Below are 18,259 nucleotides of genomic sequence, written 5' to 3'. Positions count from 1 at the left end.
TATTATTAAGTTAGATTTTAAATAATTTTGATGTATTTCTAAAGTAAGGATTTTGAAACATGAGATACATTTAATAAATTGCTATGGTGTTGAGATATTTTATAAACCAATTTAATAACTTAATAGTTTTAAAAGTTTTAAATAAAATTTAAAAATGAGTATGACACAGAGTATCAAACATTGTCCAATGTTCGAATATAATGGAGCAAATAGGAAAATTATGAGAATTAGTTTTCCTTTTATATTTGTGTTGACAAAGCTAAATAATCTAAATAATATTCTGCCATCTATTTTATCTTGATTAAAACTATGGGTGACTATAATTAAAATCAAATATATCAGAATTTCTACAAATATATTTTATTCTATGTCTTGTATTTCTTACAGGAATACATCTCCACTGACAATGCTGCATTCCCATTATCTATAATGAAAGAGTAAAATCTTGATCTCATAAATGGTTACTTAGTGAATGCAACATTGCTGCATTATTATGATTTTTTCATGGATTTGTTAGCCTATTTGTATTTTGTTATAATTTAGACCCTACAGTATTGACTGTACCCACCACAATGCATTAGGAATAAAACACAAACATTTATTCTCAAATAATGTAACAAAAAGAAATAAGCAAAGCACAATTTTCAAATTATCTTTCTTTAGGCTAGAAACTACAATTTCCTAAAATCCTTCTCTGGTCTCATGTAATGCATCATCAGCTTGTGGGGCAAAAATGTAATGTTATTTGTTCTTTCCAAATAATATTTTCTAACCAAATATTTTTACTTTTGTTTTTTATTTTTCATTCTCTCAGCTTTGGCAATAAAACAGCTCTATGAAGACCTGGGAAACAGGGAAACCAGACTTATGAGATCTATGGAATCTGATACTGTTTGACTGCAGGGGATTTCAATGTGCAAATGCTAAGTGCCACAAAGAGGTGGCAGGGCCTTAAAGGGCAACATTTACATAATTTTTTAATTTAAATAATGCCACTTTTGAGTCAGGCATGGTGGCTCACGCCTGTAATCCCAGCACTTTGAGAGGCCGAGGCGGGCAGAGCATGAGGTCAGGAGATCGAGACCATCCTGGCTAACATGGCGAAACCTCAACTCTACTAAAAATACAAAAAATTAGCTGGGCGAAGTGGCATGTGCTTGTAGTCCCACCTACTCGGGAGGCTGAGGCAGGGGAATCGCTTGAACCTGGGAGGTGGAGGTTGCAGTGAGCCGAGATCATGCCACTGCACTCCAGCCAGGGCAACAGAGCAAGACTCCCTCTCCAAAAAAAAAAAAAAAAACCCCACTTTCATCTCAAAATGTAAAAAATCCTGGATGGCACCATAGTCTACAGATAGGGACAAATAAAGTAAGACTAAAAGAGCAAAATATACATGAAAGGTATACAACTTAGACAATTCTGGGTTTTTTATTACCTTGCGTATTTTACAAACTTATGCTTGGAAATTTTCTTCCGCTTCTAATCCCTCAAAGCACCTTTAAGAAAACAGCTCTACACCGGGCACATTGGCTCACACCTGTAATCCTAGCACTTTGGGAGACTGAGGTGGGCGGATCACGAGGTCAAGAGATCGAGATCATCCTGGCCAAAATGGTGAAACCCCGTCTCTACTAAAAATACAAAAGATAGCTGGGGGTGGTGGCATGCCTCATTATACATCCGCCTCAGCCTCCCAAAGTGCTGGGATTACAGTGAGCCACCACGCCTGGCCTGCCACATCATTTTCTAAAGTGGTTAGGTCATTTTACCTTCCAACTAGAAACGTGTTGAAGTTCCAGTTATCTCATATGTTCATTAACATGTAGTTTTGCCAATATTTACAGTCTTAGCCATTTTTGTGGATAGGGCATGAAGTGGTAAATTATGATGGCTTTAATTCTATATATTAAAGTATATTATTCATAAATATAATATACTCGTATTCCTCACAAATAATGAGTTTCAACAGCTTTGCAAATATTTATTGTATATTTATTTGTATATCTTCTCTGGTGAAGTGTCTAATAATTTGCTCATTGTTTTAAAGGTTATTGTCTTTATAGATGTACAGATGCATTGCATAACTTTCAGGTACAAACCTTGTGTCACATATCTGTGCTATAAGGAATATATCCCAGTTAATGACTTCTCTTTTTATTTCCTTAGCAGTAACTTTGATGAGCATGTTATAATTTTGATGGTTAATTAAATTTAACTTTTTGAAACAAAAGTTTAATTTCTGTGGTTATGGTTATTGCTTTCTGAGTCTTGCCTAAAAAGTCTTTGACTATCCAGAATTGATGAAGATGTTCTCCTATATTTTCTTCTAGAAATAACATGTATTTCTTTCTTTTGAGACAGAGTCTCACTCTGTAGCCCAGGCTGGAGTGCAGTGGCACGATCTCAGCTCACTGCAACCTGTTTCCCGGGTCTAAGCAATTCTCCTGTCTCAGCCTCCTAAGTAGCTGGGAATACAGGCACGTGCCACCATGCCCAGCTAATTTTTCTATTTTCAGTAGAGACAGGGTTTTGCCATGTTGCCCAGGCTGGTCTTGAACTCCTGACCTTAAGTGATCCTCCCACCTTAGCCTCTCAAAGTGCGGGGATTACACGCATAAGTCACCACGCCTGGCCTAATTTTAGTTTTTATGTTTACATCTACAATGATCTCAAATTAGCTTTTGTCTATGGGATAAGGTAGAGGTCTATATTCACAGTTTCAGTGTATTTATTCAGTTGTTCCAGCACCATTTTCTGCAAAGACTTCTATTTCTCTATCTTCTTGCCTTGGTTTTTGTTAAATTGATTGTTTATGGCTGGATCTATGTCTGGGCTTTCTATTCCGTTCCACTGATCTATATGTTCATTCTTGTGTCAATAACACACGCTCTGAATTACTGTACTTTTATTGTAAATCTTGTAGTAGTAAAAACCCTCCAGGTTTGTTTTCCTTTCTCTAGAATTCTTTGTCTATGCTAGGTCCTTCACATTCTTATGTAAATATTATCATCAGCTGGTCATTTTATAAAAATAAATTTTGGAATTTTTATTGGTGTTGCAGAGAATATATACACCAATTTGAAGAACACTGGAATCCAAAGAGCATTGATCTTTTCTATTCACGAACATGGTATATACCAACCTTTATTTGCTTCTCAGTTTAATTCTCTCAAAAATATTTTATAAATTTAAATGAAGAGTTTTAGGATGTCTTCTGTTACATTTATAAGTGTTTTTACAAAAAAACAAAAGTTTAAGGAACCGTTTAGATTTTTTCAAGAATAATTTATAGATGACGTTATATTTTTTCTACCCAAACATTATTTCTAGCTGTCTTTCTTTTTGTGATATTAGCAGCTGTTTTGAATTCTTTTGTCAACTTGGCAGCAACCACTACACTTTTCTAAAACTAAGAACTCTATATTCTAGAATCCTCTTCCCTAAATGAATCCTCAAAAAATTTGCAAATGAAGAAAATTCACACACAGTTCCAAAGATAAGAGTGAAGCCGAAGTCACTGTCAGCAATTTTTGGCAGCCAGGCACTGAGACTTTCAGAACCTTTAACACGGTTCTTCTCAGCAATTCTAGCATCCAGATGTAGCCCCATGATAGACCTCGCACGAGCATGTACTTCATAATCCTGCTGAATACAGAAGTTGCCTGGACTCTTTCATGAGCTGCTGCTTTCCCGCCTATATCAATGTTGTCAGCTGATGCCATTTGTGATTGCGTTTCTGACTTTCTGAAGGAAACCTGCCAAACCTTCATTATTTTTGCTTACATGCACATGAATGTAGGCACTAATTCTTACATTAAAATGTTTATTTCTATAATACTTAATTGGCTGTTTTCCTGGCTGAACCAAAGAAAGAGCAGCAGGGATGATAACTTGCAAAACTGATTAAATTAGAGGTCAAGAAATGGAGCCATTTTAATTCTATTGTTCTTCTTTCATATATTAAATATAAAACTTTTGTAGATAGTTTTTCTTCGTTATCTCTTTGGTTACCCTTAGGTACTGCCTGTAGAGCAAAGGTAGAATATGTGATTATTTTCCTTTATTTACCATTTTCTATTTATCAGTTACTATTTTATTTACCAGTTTTCTAAGTAGTAATCTGGTTTCCTAAAATCGCAGAAGGCACTTGAAGAAATTAAAATTGATTGACTTTTGAAAAATTAATTTGGGGAATTATTCTCCTACCTCTTCTCAGTCTAATGAAATTTTTTCTGTAAGATATTGTACTTTTAAGTACTTGAATTTTTATTTTTAAAGTGTTATCTCTGCTGAGATTTCACATGTGTTTACTCAATATGATTATTATTTCAGTCCTTAAGCATATTTATAATATAGTAGTATCCCCTTATTTGTGGCTTCACTTTCCTCACTTTCAGTCACCCATAGTCAAAAAATATTAAATATAAAACTCCAGAAATAAACAGTTTATAAGTTCTAAGTCATGCGTTGTTCTGAGGATTGTGATGCAATCTCCCGCCATTTTGCTGTATTGGGTTCAGGATGTGAATATCCCTTTGCTCAGCAGATCCACACTTGCTGCCTCCTGCTCATTAGTCACTTGCAGCCATCTAAGTTATCAGATGGATTGTCTCGGTATTGCGGTGTTTGTGTTCAAGTAATGGCCCCAATATGCAAGAATAGTGATGCTCGCAATTCAGATATGCAAAAGAGAAACATGAAAATGCTTTCAGTAACTGAAAAGCCTAAAGTTTTCCACTTAATGAGGCAAAAAATGTGCTGAGGTTGCTTACATCTAGGGTAAGAATTAATCTTTTATTTGTAAAATTGTGGAAAAGGAAAAATAAATTCTTGCTAGTTTTGCTTTTGTACCTCAAACTGCAAAAGTTACAGCCACAGTGTGTGATAAATGCTAATTTCAATCAATATTCTGAGCCTAAATGTGTAGGTGAGTGCTGTCTCCATATTTGCACATGTGAAGTGCTCCTGAACCATAGCCCCATGTATCTCAAACACCGTCACACTCACAGAACAGAAAGGAAAGAGCAGTTTCATCAGCCGGCCCTCATAAGCCACTCCCTGGAGTCCTCCCCAACATCTGCTAAATTTGGGAGGCCTGATTCCAGAGAGCTGGATGATGAACTGGCAACATAAACCCAGAAGAATCTTAATTGCAGACAAAGACAAACTCCAGTTCCAGCGCAGACAGACAGCCCATACAAGCGCTTTTGATGTTAGCTGCAGTAAAGGGGGCAGGAAAGGCTCCCACTCCATGGTCTGTGGCATGGTCAGCTCAGTGCCGCCACCTCGGAGGGCTCCATCCCACATGACCCTCCCAATCAAGCTGATGGTGCCTCCTTATGCCAAGTGGAAGGAACTGCAGTCAAATTCTGACACGTCCTGCAAATCCTCCCAGGCCCTGGGCTACTGGTTAGGCCACCAGTAGGGCTGTGGACCAACCGATTAAACCCATTAATAACTGGCAGCACAGCACGGCCTCCTTCTCAACAAATTATGATGCTGATCCCCGGATTCAGCCATCCATGCCCATGGTGTTTTGTCCTTAAGCTTTCAAAACGCCTACCCTGCTTTATGCTTTCTAGTTTTGAGGACTTGGCTTAAGCGTGCTTCTGAATTTCAGCTCCCTCTATTTGACAATTCTTTACACTGTTCTCCAGTTGGGACGCGGCGGGAGACACCATGGAGCCAACCTCTGCAGAAGGCAGGGCTTGGTAGAATGGATAGACCCCAGCCAGTGGAAGGGTGCACTTCGGGCACCGAACTTCAGGGAAAGCGCTCTGGGTCAGGCGTCTCCTCCAGAATGCTCTGTTTAAAGTTAAAAAGGCCACCTTCAAAATAGTTGTAAAATCTATACATTCACCCAGACATACACATTTTTTGGGACATGGTCTTGCTCTGTCGCCCAGGCTGGAGTGCAGTGGTTCGGTCACAAGCAGTCGTCCTGCCTCAGCCTCCCGAAGATCTGGGACCACAGGCCTGCACCACCATGCCTGGCTAATTTGGTTCTTTTCTGTTTGTTTTCCTTCGTTTGTTTTGTAGGCATGGAGTCTGACTGTGTTGCCCAGGCTGGTCTCCAACCTCTGGCCTCAAGCAATCCTCCCTCCTCGCCAAGTACTGGGATCCAGTCGTGAGCCTCCAAGCCCTTCTCTATTAATTATTCTTAATTAAAACATTCAAAGGACGCGGTGTTTGAGGCCAGCGCGGCGTTTGCAGTGGCTGCTCCCGCCAGGACAGCTCAGGGGGATGCTCCCGAGAATCCTGAGCCCGCCTCCTGTCCCGGCCTGGTCTCGGGTCCCCAGACCCAGCCTCTGACGAGCCACCCCCAGCGCTGCCCTGCCCGCAGCTCCGGGCTACGCTCCCCACGAAGAGGCGCCGCAACCGCCTAGGACATCGTGGGAAGCCTCCTGCGGGGACTTTCCACTGCTTGTCCCAGGAGCTTCTACAACAGACTGGCATTGAGAGTTCAGTTACATTTTCCGCTAGTTATTCCCATCCTGGCCCCCAAGCGTCTCAAGTCCCCGCCTTAGGCTCCTGGGGGCCTCCCCTGCAAAGGCGCCAGGTCCCCGACATCTGCCAGTGAATCGGCCTCCAAGGAGGAGGGCGTGGCGGGGGCGGAAGCGACAACCACACGACCCATGACAGTGGCCAAGCCTTAGAGGCCCCGAGTGCCTCTCAGGCGCCCGGGCCCAAGCTGTCCACGCTTCCCCGCCCCGGCAGGAACCAGCTGTTCCCGCTGCACCAGCCAGGGGGCTGGGGTCATCCCTGCCAGGCCCGACCGTAGGCGTGGGCTCCAGAGCCCCCTCCCAACCGCCCCGTCCCAGGAGCGCGGGAAGCCTGGCTGTCGCCTGACAATAAGAAAATCATCATGGACAGAAGGAAAGCCGGGCGAGGCTGGGAAGGGAGCGGCTGTAATTCGGCGCCGGCCCCCTTCAATTCTCCAGCTCAGCGGCCCCAAAAGTGGGGTGGGGACAGTGATTGAGGCTGAGCTCGCTTCTTCCTTCTTACAGGTCTCGCGCCTCTGAAGCGAACTGGGCCTGGAAGGATGCTGAGGGTCGAGGGAATGGGGCTGAGGGTTGACGCAGGGAAAGGTGGGGCCGGCCCCTGGGCTCCGGTTGGAGGCGGATTCCCAGGCCGTGCAACTGCTCGCCCGTGCCCCACCCGCTCTGTGCTCTGTCAACCGAACAGCTCCGCCCTAGACTCGCGGCTGCGGAAGCGGCGGGCCGGGTGGTGATTACAACCTGGAGGAGGGGGGCTCTCCTTTTGCAACCTGACCCCCAACTCCGCTCAATAACCGAATTTCCGGAAGCCGCGACCTGGAAGCTCTCGGCGCTTCTCCATCGCTGGCACGGCGGGGACGCCCGGAATCTCGGAGCCGCAGCTCCCGCCTGCAGCGCGCCTCAGCCGCCAGTGGGGAGCGCAGCGAAGCGGGGGTCCCCCGCGCATCCGGAGCGAGGCAGGCGGGCGGGAGGCTGAGGACCGGCGACCTCGTGGAACGCCGGTGCCCGCCCCTACGGGGAGCAGAGGCAGCTCTGGAAGTCGGTTTAAGGCGGAGACCGCAACCGGAGGGGCGCAGAATACTCCCCCTCCCAGCGTTCCGGGCTACGCGGGTACAATTTTAAAACTAGCGGCGAAATCCGAGTCCTGCGGCCGCGTGGTGGGTGGAGCGTGGCTGCCTAGCCGAGTGCGGTCTCAGGCTGCCCCCGCTTCTGCGCCGCAAGGCCGCCCTTGAGTTCCAGGACTCTGTGGGACCCGAGCCGCTGGCGCTCCCGGGAGTCTCCTAGCCGCGGCGGGAACGGAGCTGGGCGCCCAGACTGCGCCGGGGTCTTTTCTCTGCCCCCAGTGGCCGGAGCCGCAGACCTGCCCCTTCCCCACCGGGGCCGCGCCCTCATTCCTCGCGGCGGTACAGCGCCGCAGCCCGGGAAACTCGCAGGCCCCAGGCGGCCCGGCTGCAGCTGCGGTGGTGAAGCTGGGCCCTGCGCGCACGTGAGGTGCCCAGCAGAATCCCCGACCGCCCCGCGCCCGCGTTCTCGCCCACGACAGTGGCCGACGGCGGCCGCTGGTTCCCGGACCAGGGAACAAAGCTGGAGATAACGACTTCGGAGTCGGCCCTGGGACCTGCTGCTTCTCTTGGCTCCAGGCCCTCAGCCGTCTCGCTAGCCACAGCCTGCGGGGCCTAGAACTGCAGCCCCGGGCGTCCCCTCCTAAGCAGTGGCCAGGGTTGGCGGGGCGTGTGCGACCCTGGACCCAGAGATCCGCAGCAGCCGCTGCCAAGCATGTCGAGGAGCAGCGCAAGCCTCTCCCCACCGGGGCGGGGACGGCGGACGTGGGTTAGGAACCGGCCCGGGACGTCCAGGCAGGATCGGCCACCATTCAGGGGCTGTCCCAGGCGCAGCACCAGATGCTGCCGGTGGAAGCGGCCAGGGGCAGGCTCAGCCCGGCGCAGTGAGCATAGACAGGGACCCAAAGTTTATGCCAAAAACGTGTCTTCTCCAACCTCCTCCTCAAGCCCCTGTCTCATGCTGGTTCCTATTTCTTTCTTATAATAAATAGGTCCTGTGTGCCTGGGAGCAGAGACTCGGCCCGTTCTCCCCAGACTCAGCTGTAGTCTTCAGGGACCTGGGCAAGGTCTGGTTAAACCTGCCCATCTTTTGTGGAGGAAGGCCGGTTGCTCCCCTGGCCTTCACTGTGACACTAGGAGGCAAAGGCAGCCAGACCAATTGCTGGTTTCATCTGGGACTCCGCAGGTGATAAGATTGGCAATGACAGGTGGGTTGGTAGCCGGGCTGGAGTGGCATGGCCAGCTGCTGTGGGCACCGTCTTCCCTGCCTGTCACCGCTCCTAGCTGCCCAAGTAGCAAAGCAAAGTCACAGTGACAAGATCCAGAGAGAGGAAGCTCCAGCTGGAGGTGGCGCTGGTGTCAGAGGCCTTCAGAGCAGCAATGTGACAGCTTCTCATGAGGGTGGGCTCTGTCCCCAGTCCATGCCCTCCTCTAGCTTGATCCTTGTTGGCGTCTATTTCTTTGCCTTGCCATTATCTCAGCTTCGCTTCCTTCCAGGATTTCAGCTCTAAGTGGCTCTTGGTCCACACCTGTCTCCATCTCTCCCTTCTCTTCCCCCCTCCTTAAACTCAGGACATAGTCACTCCTGCTCCTTACACACATACTCTCTTACACACACACACACACACACACACACTCTAACATACACGCACTCTGACACTCTCCCTCCCCACCCCGCCCCGCCCACAAACACACTCCCACTCTGCCTTCGACAGGAAACAAGTTTCTCTCCCAGAACCTTTATTAAGACCTGTGGAATGACCAGGATCTGGGCCCCCAATGGGTCTGTGAGTGTGAGCCTCTGTGTGTGCAAAGATGTGAGCCTGTGTGCATCCACGTGGCTGTGGAATTTCAAAAGCATGTGTGTACACATGTGAGTGTGATGGTGAAGTGTTGAGAGTTGAGAGAGTGTGTGTTTGGGGTCAGTGTGACCTTGATCATGTGGACATACAGGTGAGCTGTGGCAAGGGTGGAGCAATGTGAGTGACTCTGAGTGTGGAAACTGAGCCGGGGACAGATGGACAAATGCATCCTTTGAGTTCTGTGGAGGCTGCCACCCCATACCTTGTTCAACTACTCCCTCTTTGTCATCCTGTGCACCCTCAAATCAGGACAGTAGCGGGAAGGGGGAGTGAAGCTGCTGACCTCTGGGAAGGGGCCTGCCCACTCACTGGGCCTGTCAGCTCCTAATCTGTTACATGTTACTGTAAATACTTACAAATCCCAGCTGCTGAGGAGCAAGACATCCTCCACCAGCCAGCTGGGGCTCCTAGCCTGGAAGTTGGTGGGGAGGGAGCTAGAGAGCAAGACACATGGGGGAGGGAAGCAGGGGACCGCATCGGAGAGGCTGGCATCAGGGACTCCTGAGTTCAGCTCGTAGTTTTGCCAAAGGTTAGCCTGGGTGCCCCAGTATTTCTTCAGGAACTGCAGAGCCAGAAATACCATCCACGCCTCTGCCTCAGGAAGCTCCCCTACCTCTGCCTGATGAAGAGACTCCCCCTCAACAGCCAGCTTCCTGTCTTCTAGTCACATCTTTCAAGTAAACGGGTAAAGAGAGAGGTCTTCTTGCCTTTTTTTGTAGAGGGGCCATCTCACTATGTTGCCCAGACTGGTCTCTAATTCCTGGCTTCACGTGCTCCTCCTGTCTCGAGTTCCCAAAGCATAGCAATTACAGGTGTGAGCCAAGACACCCAGCAGCTTCTTACTCTTTAAATGACACACAAAATTCTCCTGGAGTTTCTGGAGGGGATTGTCTCTTTGAACTCAAAATCTTTCCCAGGACACCTTGATCGATCCATCAGGCTCTTACTAGATTGGAGGCTGAAGACACTGCAGCTTGGTGAACCCCTTTGCAAGGGTCTGCTCCGCAGCTCTTGAGGGGAGCGAAAGCATTTTCATCTGGCCTCACCCCCATCTGCAGCCAGCTCTTTCACTTCTGGAGCTGGGCTGATTGTGATAACCTGGAGGAGGGGGAATTAGTTGGGATGACTCACTTGCTGGAGCCCATCAACACTGGCCCAGGCTTGTGGCCAGATGCCTGGTTAACCAGCCCAAGAGAGCTTCCTTTCTCAGGAAGAGAATGATTATTGATTATTGGTCCTCTTTACCCGTTCATTGCCCAGGACAGTGTCAGGTGCACCACAGGCCCCTGGGCATTTGTGTGGCATCGTCAGTCTTATGCCTGGATCACCAAGTCAAACTTTCCCATTAGCTCTTGGTGGCAAACTCGAATTCCTTGTGTCAGAAGGCACCACAAGGCCCAGATGTCCTGGGCCTCCCACCTTAGGCAAGCCCAACATGACACAGAGAACCCCTGACACCGAGCCAAGATCTATCCCCTTGTCTGGCTTGAATTTCAGATTTATTAATGTTGAGCCCTCCTGGCCCACAGTGGGACTCCCCTTGGCCTTACACAGGTAATGCCTATATCCTGGCCTAGGCTTTTGCAAGAATCCAGACTCTGGGAAGGACGTGGAGTGGAGGAAAATCCAGGCAGAGTGAACCCCATGATATTGAGGGGCTCTGGGTGCTGTATGGGACACCCTGCTGGAAACTTGCCCCTAATGGGGCCTCAAAGCCAGGCAAGCAGGGGCTCCTTCTCTACCAGAGTTTGGAAGCCAGGACCACAGCTTCCCATCTTATTCTCAGGATGCAGGTTAGTTGTTTTCCCTCAGATGAGGGAGTCTAATGTTCCAGTTTTATAAGATGAAGGGCTGAGGTGAGGCCCCTTCTGCCACTTTGCTGAGTCCAGAGCTGTGATGAAGTGAAGAGGGAGAAAGCACAGGGCAGGACAAAGAATGGGGCCCAGGGGCCTGGAAGTTTTCCTTGACAGAAGTCAACTTGCCCCATCCCTGAGAAAACTCTAACCTTCTCAGCTGCAGGGAGGAAAGCAGGGACTGGGGAGGAGGGGACAGGGAGGGGCAACAGTCTGGTGCTCTGTGCTCTAAGAGAGAAGCCTGATGATGGCAAGTGACCCAGGAAGGGTTAAGAATATTCCTAAAGTAGACAAGCCACAGCCTAAGCCAGTCCATGAATACCTCCTCTGAAGAGCAGATCTGTAGCAGGAAAAGTTAGCCTGATCTTTGCCTCACTGCCTGCTGTCTGGCCTGGCTGTTAATTAAGCCTCCCACCCTGTCCCTTCACCAACTCCTGTCATAGTGGGGATGGGGTAGGAGTAGTCAGAGGGGCCAAATCTCCCCAATCAACAGGGAACTCCAGCTGGGCCCAGGAGCACTGGGGCTCAGTGTCCACCCCCCATCTACACTTCTGGTCTGAGTCAGGTAGGGGGACACAGGGGGACAGAGAGGCAAAGTGCAGGCCTTGTGCATGGGATGGAGGCTGCCAGAATAGAGAGCAGCCAAATTCTCCCACCCACACACGTGCATCACCAGCCATGCTCAGGTGAGACTTCCAAGATCATCATCAAACACCACCTTCTCCTAGCTGTGTGTTCCCCTTCACTTAGGGTACCTTGGAGTGGGATGGACAGGGAGGAGTAGGGAGGGCCCTTCATGAACAAACCATGTCTTTGCTTCAGGGGCAAAACTGGGTACATAATTTATGGGACCCAGTGTGAACTGAAAATGTGGAGTACGTTGTTCAAAAATTGTTAAGAATTTCAAGACAGTGATAGCAGAACATTAAACCAAGTTCAGGTCCCTTCTGAGTGTGGGACCTTTGCCACTGCACAGGTGGCACCTCTGCCACTGTACAGGTGGCACCTCTGAAGCCAGCCTTGTGCATGGGTTTGATTTAATGAACATTTACTAAGACCCCACTGCTCAGCTCTTCTGGCTCTGTGATATGATCTGGCTCTGTGTCCCTACCCAGATCTCATCTTGGTTTTAATCCACATGTGTTGGGAGAGGGACCTCCTGGGAGGTGATTAGATCATAGGAGTGGTTCCCCCATGCCGTTCTCAAGATAGTGAGTGAGTTCTCACAATATCTGATGGTTTTATAAGGGGCCTTTTCCTCTTTGTTCTGCACTTATCTCTCCTGTTGCTATGTGAAGAAGGACGTGTTTGCTTCCCCTACCACCATGATTATAAGTTTCCTGAGGCCTCTTCACCCATGCAGAACTGTCAATCAATTAAACCTCTTTTCTTTACAAATTACCCAGACTTAGGTATTTCTTCATAGCAGTGCGAAAACTAATACACTCTGCCACCTCAGAGGCTGCCTCTCAGTGACGCTGTTCTCAAATTTATGAAGATGGGATGCTCAAAGATCCCTCTCTAAACATGGAACAGAGCTGGGCCCCGCCGAATCCTGGCCGATTTGGGCTCTCCAAAGGTACTGCTGCAGCCATAGTTCCAACCCCGCTCCCAACTGTTAGACCTTTGTGAGCCCTAGCATCCATTCCCATTTGCAGAGGCTCCCTCCTTCCCTCACCACTTGACCTGTCATCCATGGGATCCTGGAAAGAGCCCCCTGGGACTCCCCTCTTGGTTCTGCTTCAGATTTGCCCTATGACCTTTGGCAAGCCATTTCCCTCTCAGCCCCTCTGCTGACCTCTCTGTCGAAGGTGGGCTCTTTAAGATCTCTCCAGACCCCAAATCTATGGTCTCCTGGGGTTGGAATAAGAGAGGACATTTTTCCTAGAAGGAGCAGGGCTACCAAAGAGGAAGCTCTCTAGGGAGCAGAAGGCTTTCTCCTGGATGCCCCCATCCTCAGACCCAGAACCCAGGAAATCCACTTCTCCTGACTAGTCCTGGTTTCTCTGCCTTCCCCAGTCTCAACTGGGGGTGGGCCTGGAAGGGTCGAGGCCTATGGGAGGGGTTGGGAGGCTTTGGGCCATGCTGCCCTGCCAGGGCCTTCTGTGCTGCCTTTACAGGAGGCTCAGCATAGCTGCACCACCTGTCACTCCTGCATCCTGCTGTCTGTCTCCCCAGCTGACCCACCACACCTGCCACTATATTGGTTCCTGTTGGGGAGTTGTACAGCCTCATTGTGGCAGCCCAGGTCTCACTAACAGCTGAACAGGCAGGCTTCCATGACAACTGTTCCAGCACTGACTGAGTGGTTAAGTTAAATACTAAAAGCTGATAGAGCCAGTGTCCTTACACAAAGCCTGGAATGTAACAAAAGCCCACCAAGAGTTGTGCCAAGAGCTTTCCTGGGCCTTGAAGTATAACAAGATAACAAAGAAATTCTTAACAGTACCTGGTTAGAATTGAACAAGTTTTTTTAAAAATTTATTTATTATTATTATTATTATACTTTAAGTTCTAGGGTACGTGTGCATAACGTGCAGGTTTGTTACTTATGTATACTTGTGCCATGTTGGTGTGCTGCACCAATCAACGCGTCAGCACCCATCAACTTTTTTTTGTTTTGTTTTGTTTTGTTTTGTTTAGAATTGAACAAGTTTTATTGGGGGTCTGAAGAAACTCCCCCGACCTCCACAAACAAGTTATATTGGGGGCATAAAGGAACTCCCCAAACCTCTGTGATTTAGCAGGATATAGGATAAGGGTAATCTCTGGTGAGTGAGGCATGAGAAAACCTGCCTATGACCTGGGCACTTGGGTTCTGCCACCTGAAGCACACTATCTCCTTCTCAGGAGTCAGGGCTGGGTGGAAGGGTTTTGGAAGAAGTTCCCCTCACCAACCTTGGAGACCTGGTCTGGGCTCAGGAATTCTGAGACCCAGCCTCATTCAGCTCACTGAGGTGCACCCTGGCACCCCATCCTGAATCACAACTCAATTTCCATTCTCCCATCCTTTCTGACCAAAGGCCCCAGCTCCAAAAACATGCTGAAATTATGGATGGTTTTTCCAAGAGGGATCTTGAAGTGTCTGAATTAAAATGCCATGTTATAATACCTCACCTTGTTTTAACATGAATACACTCTCCTTTAGCTGAGAAAACTAGAGGGACTCCTTTTGGCTCCTTCATTTGCAAGACATCAAGGGCTCCTTACCCACCCCCTTCCTCAAGGACTTGACTTGTGCAAGCTGACTCTCAGCATATCAAAGAGCCCAATTAACTGATAAGGTACTGAGGCAAGCAATGTCCGCAGTTCCCAGGAATTGGCTCGGGAGATAGTACCACAAAGCCCCTGCGTTTGTGTCCGGCAGATAACACGCAGAGCCCCACACCTATCAGCTTGTAATGATTTTAAGCCCCTGCACCTGGAGCTGTTTGTTTTCCTGTAACCGTTTGTCTTTTTAACTTTTTTGCCTGTTTTACTTCTGTAAGATTGCTACAGCTAGAATCCCCCACCCCTCGCTAAACCAAAGTATAAAAGAAAATCTAGCCCCTTCTTAGGGGCCGAGAGAATTTTGAGCATTAGCCGTCTCTTGGTCGCCGGCTAATAAAGGACTCCTTAATTCGACTCAAAGTGTGGCATTTCTCTCTAACTCGCTTGGTTACAAAACAATGTTAGGTAGGATTTAAAATATGTAATAGATTTTAAGGTGAGATTAAAATATTTTTATATTTTTAAGGTGAGTTTCAGCTTCTCAGAGATGCCATTGCCAATTAACCAGTCCAAAGAAGGAAATGGAAGCCCTAAAACGTGATGAGATGTTTCCACGCACACGTGGCCAGTTGATAGCTTAACTAGGCCTTAAGAGCTAGTGTCTGCCTCCTGGTTCCTACTTTCCCATCTTGCCCAAACCAGGGCTATGGACCAGTGGGGTTTCAACCAAAAACAAATATATGCCTTTTATACTCCTGGGACCTGACCCTACAGTGGCTTTGTCTCCCCCACTAGGTGCATGCCTGCTGGGCTGGGTGGGATGGAGTTCCGAAGAGCCCACACCTGGGGTCAAACAGGCCTGAGTTTCAATCTTGCTCTTCCTTTTACCTTTTTCCTTTTATCCTGGGCAAGTCACGGAACCTCTCTGAGCCTCAGCATCCTCATCTCCAATGTGGAGATCATGCTTAGTCCTTAGACTTCTGGTGAGGAGTAACTGAAGTAGAGTGTGTAAAGCCTCGGACACATATCAGTACCTGGGCAACAGCAACAGCATCCATTTATCCTTCATTCAATAAACATTTCATGATCCTTCCAGAACCTAGGAGTCTTTTGCCCCCACCCAATCCCCATCCCCATCCCCATCCCCATTTTCATCCCCATTCCCATCCCATCCAATCTGTCAGTAAGTCAACCAATCCCACCTTCTGCCTCCCCAAGTCAGGCCACCATCAGCTTTCACCTGGACCATACTGGTGAGGAACCCTACAAATGTAAAGAATGTAGCAAAGCTTTTAACTAGGGCTCATTCCTTACTAAACGTCAGATAATTCATACTGGAGAGAAACCACTCAAATTTAATGAATGTGGCAAAGCCTTCAACCAGTACTCAACCCTTACACAACATTGCAGAATCCATAGCAGAGAAAAACTAAAACTATAAAGAATATGGCAAACCCTTTAAAAGGTGCTAAAACCTTACTCAACACAAAAGAATTCACAGCAGAGAAAAACTGCAAATTCAAAAAATGTGGCAAAACCCTCAACTCATGCTCACACCTCCCTCAACATTAGAAATTAAGTACTGGATAAAAATCTTATACACATAATTATTTTGAAAAGACCTTTGTACATGCTCTGCACCACAGAGGACACCAGAGTAATTACACTGGAAAAAATTATAAACATAAAGCAGTTAGCAAAACCTTTAATTGATACTTTAATCTTACTCAACAGATAATTCCTATGAGTGAGAAACTCTACAAATGAAATAATTGTAGAATAGCCTTTGTTCAAAATGTATACCTTAAAAAACACCAGAGAGCTTCTACTGGAAGGAAACTTTACAGGTACAATAAATTTGGGAAATTAATTAAAAAAAATCAACTCTGAAAATTTGATAAATAAAAATAAAAATTGGATTAATCACCCTAGAAACAACTAGGAGACTCACAGTGGCATACATTACTCTAAATCAGAGTGTTTATTATGAAGAATAATCCAAAGTCCAAACAATAAAATAATTTAATTGTATGTTTCAAAAACCAGAGATTGATGGAGCGATAGATATATTCAGTGTATACTTTTTTGGTAATGACATTATTTGAAATTATTTGAGCAAATCTTGTTAATATAATTAAACTCTTGAGTTATCTGATGCTTTTTCTTCATTTGTAACATTTAAGTAAAAGTGTGAAGTGGATTTGTGCTACCCATTAGCTATTACAGGCTCTTATATATTATGTGAAGATCATTCACATGGAAGATTAAGGGTACAAAAATCTAAATGAATGTGGGTGCTCTTAGATTTGACATATAACAGTGTTGTAAGTCATGCATGAGTCAGGTATTCAGGATACAATTCTTCTGCATTAAATTATGAGACAGGGGCACTCTGAGATTTAGAAATAAATAGTTTTACCAACGAGTTATTCGGGAGAAAAAGCTGAGCTTTTTGGATACACCTTTATAGTAGCAATAGTTAGAAGTCCTGAATGTTAGTTGGTGTAGTAGCAGTAAAGAAATTTTCACATGTTAGAGAAATGTTCAGATGTAACTCCTATCAGTTAGGATGTAGATTTATTGTGAACTCAATTTTCTAAATACTTAACCTCAGATTTTTTAAAAAAGGATGCCCATTTTTTACATAGAGCATGGTATCAGAAAGACAAGAATGCTTTGTGAGGGTTTGTAATCTACATTTTAGCCTTTGAGGATACAGCAGGTTTTGAAATGTCTTATTTAATCTATGTGTATACTTAATTTGTTTTAACAATTAAAACTAAACTTTTTTTAACACTGTTGTGTATTGAATGACATGGTATCCTACAAAAATATTAACCTATTAACCTTGCTTAAGATTCTAGATAGCATATGATAATTACATACTATGGGATAACCTAGCCCCATCTCTAGCAATTTTTATTCCCAGTGGTGTTAAACTCTAAATAGTTCCAAGAATATTAATTCCATATATCAAGAACATTAATTCCGTAAGTTGTATTTTATTCTTTTATTGTAACTACTGGGACTTTATCATGGCCATAATGAAAATTTTATAGGAGTATAATAATAAACTATAATCTTTCTATAACATTTGATCCTATAATGTCTTTTCTACATGCCACCCCTCTGGGCCTATAAAATATACACAGAGGGCCAGGCGTGGTGGCTCATGCCTGTAATCCCTGCACTTTGGGAGGCTGAGGCAGGCAGATCGCCTGAGGTCAGGAGTTCGAGACCAGCCTGACCAACACGGGGAAACCCTGTCTCTACTAAAAATACAAAAATTAGCCAGACGTGGTGACACATGCTTGTAATTCCAGCTGCTTGGGAGGCTGAGGCAGGAGAATCACTTGAACCTGGGAGGTGGATGTTGTGATGAGCCAAGATCCTGCCGTTGCGCTCTAGCCTGGGCAACAAGAGCGAAACTACACTTCAAAAATAAATAAATAATACACACACACACACACACACACACACACACACACGCACAGAGAGTTTTGGATTTTATTTATAATAACAAATATACAAATACGCAAATCTAAAGTTTAGGAGTATGAGCACTATGAAACAATTAATGTGTGCACGTGTATGTGTGTGTGTGTGTGTGTGTGCAAGCAAGAGAGAGAGAGTTCCTATCTTGAGAATGAGAAGAAGAAACAGAAAATATTAGAACAAAACAGATTATTTTAAAAGAGTTGATGTTTTAATAGCAATCTAGAAACCTCACAGATAATGAAATAAATTGATGGTCTCTACATTGAATTCATGTATTC

General features: G+C 46.2%; 1 protein-coding gene across 1 annotated transcript; it reads left to right on the top strand.

Annotated features, from left to right (window-relative positions):
- The first annotated feature begins 7,060 nt into the window (after window positions 1-7,060).
- Window positions 7,061-17,277, top strand: LOC141407622 (uncharacterized). Its single transcript, XM_074000847.1, has 5 exons — window positions 7,061-7,227; window positions 7,307-7,535; window positions 7,678-7,983; window positions 8,551-8,766; window positions 15,010-17,277. Exons 1-4 carry the CDS (start codon window positions 7,061-7,063, stop codon window positions 8,746-8,748), a joined length of 900 nt encoding a protein of 299 aa, XP_073856948.1. The 3' UTR covers window positions 8,749-8,766; window positions 15,010-17,277.
- Window positions 17,278-18,259: the final 982 nt, after the last annotated feature.

The sequence above is a fragment of the Macaca fascicularis genome, chromosome 9, assembly GCF_037993035.2.
Source record: "Macaca fascicularis isolate 582-1 chromosome 9, T2T-MFA8v1.1".
Lineage (NCBI taxonomy): Eukaryota > Metazoa > Chordata > Mammalia > Primates > Cercopithecidae > Macaca > Macaca fascicularis.
Note: the sequence above shows the minus strand (reverse complement) of the source record. Positions and strands in the feature narration are given on the sequence as shown.